This window comes from Tupaia chinensis, unplaced genomic scaffold (assembly GCF_000334495.1).
Source record: "Tupaia chinensis unplaced genomic scaffold, TupChi_1.0 Scaffold143796_1, whole genome shotgun sequence".
NCBI classification, from domain to species: domain Eukaryota; kingdom Metazoa; phylum Chordata; class Mammalia; order Scandentia; family Tupaiidae; genus Tupaia; species Tupaia belangeri.
In genome coordinates, this window is record NW_006203646.1 from 4919388 (window position 1) to 4930188 (window position 10801).

The 10801-nt window shown below is 38.9% G+C and overlaps 1 protein-coding gene across 1 annotated transcript in view; it reads left to right on the top strand.

Annotated features, from left to right (window-relative positions):
• HAVCR2 (hepatitis A virus cellular receptor 2) overlaps positions 1-10347 on the top strand; it is a 16239-nt gene extending 5892 nt beyond the window's left edge. The window contains exons 4-7 of the mRNA XM_014582778.2: positions 3132-3175; positions 4890-5019; positions 7953-7989; positions 9652-10347. Of these exons, the coding sequence (XP_014438264.1) occupies positions 3132-3175; positions 4890-5019; positions 7953-7989; positions 9652-9811 (371 nt within the window). The 3' untranslated portion in view covers positions 9812-10347. The remainder of the gene's footprint in view (positions 1-3131; positions 3176-4889; positions 5020-7952; positions 7990-9651) is intronic.
• Positions 10348-10801: the final 454 nt, after the last annotated feature.

Below are 10801 nucleotides of genomic sequence, written 5' to 3' on the forward strand. Positions count from 1 at the left end.
CTTTCCCTTTAGTTTTTACTTGTTAGTTTCTTCTCTGTAGAGCAACAAAAATGGGGCCCTCTCAAGCATCAGGAAATAGAGGCAAGTGCCTAGAATTTCTGAGCTTTCCAATGGCCTGATGGCAAAAATATTTGAACAAAACAAAAAGGGAATGGCTTCAAAATAGGACAATAAAGTAAGAAATTGAAATTGATGAATATTTCATGATTCATGGAGAATATATAATACTATATAAGCTAGTTGTGGACAAGTCAATTCTTAAGTTTTAGCTCCTTCTATTGTTAATAACAGAAATTCCTATGTATGGGAATTTAAGAGGGTAAAGGTTTATTCCAGTTGTAGTTTGGAGGTCCAAAATCTAGAGGCCACTTCTGTTGAGAGTTTTCTGGCTGAGGGGTCACATGGCAAGAAAGAGTAGAGCAATTCTGTCTTTTTTCTCCTTTCCTTATAAACCTACCAGCACTCATCATGGGGGCCCCTCCCTGATGTCTAATCATTTCCAAAAGTCCTACCTTTCAATACCATAATTAGATTATGTCTCCTTTTAATATAATAACTTTGTAATAGCTTGCCATTTAACACATGAATTGAGGAGCACATTTAAACTAGAGCACTTACGTAGTTATATATACTTTTTGCTTAATGTGGGATGTTATTATATTTCATATTTTGGTGTAAAATGTAGTAGAGCCCAAGGCTCTACTAACATCCCACATTAAACAAAAAGTATATATAACTACATAAGCCTTTGTCTTACAAGACTCTACTACATTTAGAATTGGAATCTCCTAAACTCATGAACATAGAACAAATATTATCTCTCTTCTAGCTGAAGGAGGCAAGACTGGGTTACCAGTGAGTTCTCAGCTCTAGAGTGACTTACCCAATGAATAGGTGTATGATCTTGCACAAATTACCTCTTTGAAACTCAATTCTTTATCTGAAAAATGGGGAAAATAATACTATTGTGATGAGGGTTAAATGAAATTGTGCATATATAGTGCTAAGTACCATGTCTGGCACATAATGCATTCTGAATAGATGGTAGCTATTAAATCTATATAATTAAAAAAATTGGTATAGGGCATGTGCTTTCACTGGAGAGACAGACAGAGAGAGAGAAAGCACCTCCTCAGGGAGGATGGCCATGCTGTAATCTCTTCTCCTCCATTCTTCTCTCAGGACTTTGGGCATGCCCACATGTACCCAGTCTGTTTTCCAAGCCACCAGGTCCAGGACTCAAACTGCACCATTAGCCCTTGTTAGGGTTCAGAGTAAGACTCAGGAGGCACCATAGCAAGAGAAAAAGGAGTTTATTGAGAAAAAGAGTGCCCAGGGGTCTGAAACTGGAGGTGCGTCTGCCAACTCTATTAAGGAGACTTGATATATTTACATGGAAGGAGTGGAGAGGTAGGGTCACAAGAATGGCGGGTAATTTGACTAACTTACTTGCCACTGTGACCTTATCAACCCTACTAGGGTGTCATTTACCAATAAGGGAGAGCTCTATCTGAAGGATTCTGGCCAAAAGTTGATGGAACCATCTCCTTATTTTCTCATGGGAAATTACCTAAAGGCTATTCAGGAGCCAATCTGACAGCTATGTGGCAACCAGTCACCTTAACCGCCATGCCCCTGGCTGACCCAATTTATACACTTATATGATGTCACTTCTCACCGCCACTGACACCTCTATACCAGTTATATCTTGGGTTCTTCAGGAAAAACACTGCAACTTCCTCTAAATCTATGCAAAAACAATCTATGATAATACAACAATAGTCTATTTTACTGGTCATTTTCATAGCAAAATAAAATTTAAAACAAAATGAAATAGAAGTCAGATAGTTTTACCATTGAGGCCAAGAATAACTACAGGGAAGCAGAAACTGTATTTACAGTTGAAACTAATGTGTGGTTAAGATTCCTGTTTACGTAGCAGTTCCACCAATGTGGTTTTTAACTTTAAATTCCTTCTGGGTAATAAAAGCCATGGTAAGTGAAACATAATCTCTTTCCTATAATTCTTTTTCTTAAATAACTTTAGGCTAAGACTATGCTTTATACATTTAAATCATAGCATGTTAAGCCAGCATTTAGTTAAACCCTTTACACACGTTAAACTTTAGACTTTAAGGTTTCTAGAAGGTGACCGTGACATTTAAGGAGTTTCAAATTCTCTGACTCAGCCAGAAAAATGAATAAGCATGCTTAGTTTTCCCAAAGCTGGCGGTCTATTTATTTTTAGAATGCAGTGTCCATGAGGTCAGGGGCCATGTCCATCTTACTTGCTGCTCTGTCCTCTAGGCCGGCCATAGAATAAGGGTGCTCATATTCATTGAGTAGACAAACGGATGAAGAATATGAACAAAAAGGAAAAATAGTGAGCTGGCAATTGAGCTATGTGGTCTTTTCCACAGCAGTGGCGATGCTGAGCTGAACATGGTTGAAGTTAGAATAGTTGAGAGTGTACATTTGAAGCCTCATGAACCTAAAGCGAAGGCTAGGTCTATAATACACTAAGCCGTGTGACTTTGGGTAAGTCTCTGAACTTCCCTAACTCTAAATTTCTTCATCTGTGTAAAGAGACTAATAGTCCCTCCTTTAGGACAGTTGTTTTGAATGCTGAAGGAGCTAAACCACTTAAAGAGTTTGGCATGATATCTGGGTCCTAGGAAACTGTAGCTATAGTTATTATTGTCATTCATATGCCAAATATCTGGCTGCCCTCCTAATGACTAAATGTTAAACTTTTCCAAGAAAACGATTTTTTGTTGTTTTTCAAAGTCTAATTAGAATATAATGCCCGAGTATCATTGTTGCTTTTGGATTTTTGTTGAATACATTAGGGCCTTACGGACAATTCAAACTACAGATTCAACATAGGTCTTCCTGGAAGAACTAACCATTTCATAAAATATAACTAATAGGTTCCTGGATGAAAAAAATGTGGCCATATTGAAGTTGGTTTGTAGGTATTCAGCAACTTTGGTTGGTCTTCCAATTATTGTGGTGAGTATGGAGTATCAAATAGTATTATGGGAATCTTGAAGACTTTTAAAAAACTCAATAAATGAAAGTAAGAACTATTATATTGGCTATTTTTCCATGTCTTTTCTTTTTTTACATAGCAGAGACACAAACACTGGAAACCTTCCATGACAAAAATCAAACAGTAAGTTTTTATTTTTTTTTTCCTTTTTGAGTTAATACTATGCTTAACTTGGAGCAAAGAAAGTATGACTTTGGACTTCCTTTATGCCCACCTCTTAACTGAGGGAGAAAACCTTCACCTCCCTTAACTTCAGATCTCTAGACTGTAACATGTAACTGTAACATTTCCAGCCCTAGCATAGGCCTATTATAAGGTTGGAACAAGGTTATGTATGTAAAGTGACCGGCACATACTAAGTCCTGAAAAACAAAAAATCTCTTCCAGTTTCACAACTATGTGTCACTGTGGCTGGTTCAAAGACTCTTCACTTCCCTAGAGTATGTCTCTTTTTACTTGCATTGCAATTCTAATGAAAAAGATGATTTGTCTGTTTAAATATACTTACTTACATATGACAAAACACCAATCAGGAATATTCAAAGCCAAGAATTTACATATTTAACTGTGAATAAAGCTACATTTCAATTAACCATAATTTTAGTGTTTCCTACCTTCTCAGAATAAGAGGAAAACTACTAGAAATCAAACTTACAATTTCTTTGAGGCCATATCCAGGACTCTGCATTCATTTGACTCAATCTCCTACTGAGGAATTTACAACTGATATTTACCATCCTGTGTTTGTCCCTCCCCTCTTTGCAATTTAGGACTGCCTTTTAAGTACCTCTGTGGGCCCACAATACCTCATTGAGTAATGTGCATTGAATAAATTAGTGAGTATTGAATGAATAGGAGATTTAACTTCTGTGATTATTTGTTTTAAAAGTACTTTACTATTTTTGTTTTTAAAGCTAGAACGTAAGCTGAAATTTTACAAACTGGATTTTTTGTATGGCTCTTAGTTTCAGAGAATCAAACTAGAGGAGCAGCAATAATAGTTACCATTGACTGAGCATTCATCATGTACCAGACCCTGTGCTAAACATTTCATATTTTTGTCACTTAATCTTTCCAATAATTCTACAAGGTCACTCAGTTCTTAGTGACAGAGCTGAGATTTGAAGTCAGGACTCTCTGGCTTCAAAGCCCTGACCCTTAACTCACTGCTTTACTATGAAAGTAGGGGTTTTGCAGCAAGACACGAAATGCTGATCATTCTAAAACTCTTTCAAGAACACTAGGAGATCTTGAATGAACAGGAATCCACTCTAAAACCCATTTTTATTTGGTGGGAGGGGTTCATTCACTAAGAACTCCTTTCTACTCTTTTTTTTTTTTTTGGAGAGATTTTCACTGTAGGGCGCGTGCGCTCGCCAGACAGACAGAGAGAGACATAGAGACAGAAAGCGAGAAATCACCCCCCCAGGGGGGATGGTCACGCCGCAATCCCTTCTCCTCCATTCTCCTCTCGGGATCTTGGGCACACACGCACATGCGCCCGGCGTGAGATTTAAGCCACCGGGTCCGGGACACGAACCGCGGTTGACTACGTGGGAGTCCAGCGACATAGTCATTACGCTAACTGCTGGTTCCCTCCTTTCTACTCTTAACACAGAGCTGCACGTTTTATTTCCTTGCTAACTTCAAAGATTAAGCTAATCCCTTTCTTGGTGTGGTTTCAGGCAAATCTAGGAGACAGATCAAGGGTGATCTCAGGGTCCCGGTAACCCTGTGGTGCTGTAAGTGCAATAGTGTGATCTACAGATTATAAAACTGACTAAGTACAAGCAATGTTTGGCCATTTGCTACTTAAATTCTGTTTGTGTTTCCATAGAGAACATTCATATTAGATAGTGATTTACAAGAAGATTCTGGGATAACAACCAGAAGAGATGTCTACATTGGAGCAGGAATTTCTGGTGGGCTGACTCTTGCTCTGATCGTTGGTGCTATAATTCTTAAATGTAAGTTACTTCTTAAAAATGTAAGTTAATTCTTGAATGATATTACTTTTCTTTTTTTTTCTTTTCTTTTTTGTTTTGGAGAGGTTTTTGCTATAGGGCGTGTGTGTGTGCCAAAAAAAGAGAGACAGAGAGACAGAAAGCGAGAAATCACCCCCCAGGGGGGATGGTCATGCCACAATCTCTTCTCCTCCAGTCTCCTCTTGGGATTTTGGGCACGCATGCACATGAGCCCGATGTGAATTTAAGCCACCCGGTCTAGGACTTGAACTGTGGTCAACTACATAGGAGTCCAGTGACAGCCATTATGCCAACTGCTGGTCCTGACATTACTTTTCTTTCCCTCTGACAAGGAACTGTTAATAAACGAACTGGTACAAACCTACATGTTTATAATTATTATACTTCAGGGTTATTAGGCTAAGTACTTGTTTGTCCTTCCAGACCTTAACAATAATAATAGCTAATTTCTTTCTTCTTCTTATTTCTTTTTAATAATAGCTAATTTCTATCTGATGCTCATCTGGGGCAGGCAACTGTGCTAAAATTTTGCACATATTTTATCATTGTCACCATCTTATACAATAGCTAGTATTTTATTCCCATTTTACAGTGGAGGAAAAGCTTAGAGAGAATAAGCTACTTTTCCAAGGTTTCAGAATCAGTAAGTGGCAAAGTTGGTATTCAAATCCAGGCAGGCTGCTTCTAGCACCTGTTCCCTTATCTTTGGTTAAGAACACTAATGTTTTGGGAACCAGCAGTTAGCGTAATGGCTATGTCGCTGGACTCCCACGTAGTCGACTGCGGTTCGCGTCCTGGACCCAGTAGCTTAAAACTCACGCCAGGCACGTGTGCATGCGTGCCAGATCCCGAGAGGAGAATGGAGGAGAAGGGATTGCAACGTGACCATCCCCTCTGGGGGGTGATTTCTGGCTTTCGTCTCTATGTCTCTGTATGGCGAGCGCATGCGCCCTATAGCAAAAACCTCTCCAAAAAAAGAGAAAAAAAAAGAAATAAAAAAGAACACTAATGTTTTTAATTCATGCATATGGCTAGATGTATTAGAAAACAAGAAAAACTATCACCTTCTATGCATTTTTCTGTGGTATTTATTCCTCAGAGATAGCTCTTTAGAGTCACAGTAAATTCCTTTAACACTGGGTCATAATCAGGGTTATAAGATTTGTTTTCTTCCATCCTTCCACCCAGAACACAAGTTTTTAAAGTATATATGTGTGTGTATATATATATATATATATATATATATATTTATTAAAGTATAATTTATATATAATAAACTGCACATTTAAAGTATGTTTAATTAGATACATTTATTTTATTAGAAGTTTTTGCCTTAAGGTGCATGCACTCGCTGGAGAGAGAGACATAGACAGAGACAGTGAGAGGGAGAGTGAAAAATCATCCCTCAGGGGGATGGCCATTCTGAAATCTCTTTTCCTCCATTCTCTTGGAATCTTGGGCATGCACACACATGTGCCTGGTGTGATTTTCAATCCACTAGGTCCATGACTTAAACCATGATCAGCCATGTGGGAGTCCAGTGATGTAACTGCTATGCCATCTGCTGCCCCAGATGAATTTAAGTTTATCCACTACTTTCTTCCTTGAGTGAAGGAACAGGCTCCTGAGTAGGATCCTTGTGCTATGATCTACCCTTAGCCCCAGCTGGCCCCTGATCGTGGTGTGTTCAGGGAGGTCTCTGGATGCTAACTTGGAACCTTCCAAAATGGGTTAGCCTCACAGAGCATTGTATTTCACCACTGCACCACCATCCAGCCTCCTCACACACTTTCATAATTATGTTACATTCTCTTTTCTTAGAGGGCAGAAACCAAAGCCTTACAACCCATAGTGTAATACATTAGAATGGATTTTCTTACTAATACACAAACACAGACTGTGTGGGGGGGATGACCAGTCATCCCAGATTTGCCCTGGACTGACGGGGTTTCCTAAGATAAGGAACCACCAGTGGTGAATCTGTCTTGAAGCTGTCAAATGTTTACATGCTTCAAAATCTCTTAACTACTCTATGAATTGGTTACTAATATTATTCTAATGGAGAACCAGCAGTTGGCCATGTGGGATGCAGCTGCCTAAACCACTGCTCCACCTGTCTGTCCCTGGGCCACTCTCTTAATCTGGCTGTGTTTTCAGTTTGAGGCACTCAGCAGAATCTTGACTAGAAGGTCTCTCTACCCAGAATGCTCCCTCTGGCTCTTTTCTTGGCTGACTCATTCTTTCCTTTCACAATTACACTTAAAAGTCATCTTTGTTCGGAGTTATTTCACAGCCACTCTCTTTATTATCTGTTTCAGTGTGGTGTTGGTTTCCTTCTTTATCGCAATTTGAAATTATTTTATTTTCCTACTTCCTATTTTCTTTCTTCTCCTTCTCTCCCTCCCTCAATGCAAGCTTTATGGAGTTAAGACTCATAGCTCATCTTCATATTGCTGGTGCCTAGCAAACTGCCAGACATATAGCAGGCACCTCATAATATTACATTTTTATAATTTTCTTTTTTTAAAAAAATTATTTAATTTTATTTATTACTATTATTATTATCACTTTCAATTTGCCATAGGGTACATGCACTCACCAGAGAGAGAGAGAGAGACAAAAAGAAAGAGAGAGAGAAAGAGAGAGAGCAAGCCACCAGGCCTGGGACCTGAACCGTTGTTGGTCCAGTGGGAGTCCAGCACCCCAACTACCACTCCACCTGCTGGCCCCTCTTTATTACTTTCTGGTATAGTTCACAGAATAAACTAAGACACACAATGGAAGCTTGATTTAATTCACTTTAAGAAGAGAACAGTTCTTCCTAAACAACTCTTGCCTCTAGCAAATCTATTTTATTTCTTATCTCATTTACTTTATGAAAGCATTCTGTTGATTTTTACTCTCCTTTTATTTAGGGTATTCTCATAAAAAAGAGGAATTAAAGAATTCAAGGTAAGAATAATGGAATAGGGTGGGGGGAAAGTAGGAGGCCCTGACGTTTTGCTCTGAGAAATCCTTTCCTAGGGTGTTGGGATCTAAGTTTATACTTCCTCTTTGTCCCAGAAAGACAGCATGATTCTTTGTTTACTTCTTGATACCACTAGCTTCCTTAATTTTAAAGTTAAGGTATAGGCTCAGCTGCTGTGGCTCAGCAGTAATGCAAGTGTCTCCCATACTGGAAGCCATATGCCCAACTGAGTTCAAATCCCTGGTTCGGCTTGATCCCAGGATATGTACATGACCAAAGGGGATTATGGTATGCTCAGACCCTCTCATCTATGTGTTTTTTGCTCTCTCTAGTGTATGTGCATGTGCTTCTTTTTGAGAGATATTTGCTATAGGGCACGTGCACTCACCAGAGAAACAGAGAGGGACAGAAAGTGATAAATCACCCCCTGGTGGGATGGAAATATTTCAATCCCTTCTCCTCCATTCTCCTTTTGGAATTTTGGGCACGCGCACACATGTGCCTGGTGTGAGTTTTAAGCCACCAGGTCCAGGATTCGAACTGCAGTTGACTGCATGGAAGTCCAGCACCTTAACCACTATGCCATCTGCTTGTCCTGTGCATGTGCTTTTTAATAATAGTAATAATAATAATAATAATAATGTTAAGGTATTAATTTTATTAGTAATAAGCACAAAAGTTACTAATAATCAACCTCTATAGGATTTATGTGTGTGTGTTTTGTTCGTTGCTGTGTCTCCAGCTGCACAGAACAGTATGTAGCACACTAAATATTTCTTGAATTAAAAACAACATAAAACAATTCATCTAAAGTCATACAGCTGGGAAGTGACAGAGAATTCAAACTCAAGTCTGACTGGATCCATGATATATTCTTTTCTTTTTGAAATTGTTCAAGCCCACCAGAGAATTGAATAACAGTACATGGAACAATAAAACCCTTCACCTAAACTCCTCATTTAGCCTGTTGACACATTTGCTATATCTATTTCTCCATATAAACAATTAAAATATTTATTTATTTATTTTAGATTTTTGCCATGGGGTATATGCAAGCACTGGAGAGCGACAGAGAAAGGGAAAGTGAGAAATCACTCCCCAGGGAGGATGGCCATGGCACAATCCTTTCTTCTCCATCCTCCTCTTGGGATTTTGGGCACACATGCACATGTACCCAGTGTGATTTTCAAGCTGCTGGGTCTAGGAATCAAACCTCAGTTGAGTCTAGTGAGAGTCTATGTGAGAAAATGAGTGAAAAGCAGATAGTGAGAGTCTAATGCCATAACCACTATGCCACCTGCTGACCCCATATAAACAATTTTTTTTCTGAACCATTTGTAAAGGAAGCTATGGACATCATGACACTTTCTGACTTTTATTTCAGCCTGCAACTCATAAGAATAAGGATATACTCTTAGATAATCCCATGCCCTTTTTTATACCTAAGAAAATTAGGATTAAATTCAAATTTTCTCTATTGTCCTCCAAATCATTTTATTGTTATTTTATGGTGTTCCTAAGTCAGCATTCAATTAAAGATCATGCACTGCATCAGTTGCTTTCTCTTTAGCAAAGCTCATTCTCTTAACCCTATTCTATGTTATCGAGTAAGTGCTTAATTCATCTACAACATTTTATTTCCACAGACTCATCTCTTTGGCCAACATCCCTTCCTCTGGGCTAGCAAATGCAGTAGCAGGGGGAATGCGCTCAGAGGAAAACATCTACACCATTGAAGAGAACATATACGAAACAGAAGATCCAAATGAGTATTACTGCTATGTCAGCAATTGGCAACAATCCTGACAATCTCTGGGTTGTCATCTTTCAACACCGTTGCATCTGTTCACTTCATTTGTGACTTGGTACTGTCAAAAATAGTACTCAAAGACTATGAGATATGTCAGCTGATTGATTTTAGAAGTTTTATTATGGCCATTTAGCAGAATTTTCATATTTTTCCTTTTTAATATTTTACTTTACCATTTATGGTTTACTGTTATTTGCTTTTCACTCATGTTCATTTTCCATATTGTTTGTTTATTAGCGGACACATGCATTCACCAGAGACAGAAAGAAATGAAGAATGCACCCCTTCATGGGGCATGGTCATGTCACAATCCCTTCTCCATTTCTACATCATGTTGGGATCTGAGGCACACAAGCACATGTGCTAAGTGTGTTTTTTAAGCCTCCGTGACTAGGAGTCAAACCACAGTCAGCTATATAGGATTTACTGCCCTTGACTAATAGGGTATGAGACTAGCTCAGAGGTTTTTTTTTTTTTTCTTTTTTTAGGTTTTTGGGGACCAGCAGATAGTATAAAGGTTATGTCACTGGACTTCCATGTAGTCGACCATAATTTGAGTCTCATATCTGCTTTAAAATTCATGCCGGGCACATGTGCTTGTGTGCCCAAAATCCTGAGAGGACAATGGAAAAGAAAGGATAGTAGTTTGGCCATGCCCCTTGGAAGGGGTGATTTCTCATTTTATGTCTCTCTGTCTCTCTGGTGAGTGCATGTGCCCTATAGCAAAAATCTTTCTTAAAAAGAAAGTTTTTTGCTCTATGTCATGTATGCTCATCAGACAGAGAGAGAAAGCAATAAATCACCCTTCCCCCCCTCCAGGGGACATGACCATGCCACAATCCTTCTTTTTATTTTTTTTTGGGATTTTGGCCATGCACACACACATGTCTGGTGTGATCTTCAAGCCCCTGGGTCTGGGACTTAAACCACAGTTGGCCATGCGGGAGTCCAGCACCTTAACCACTATGCTACCTGCTGACCTCTAG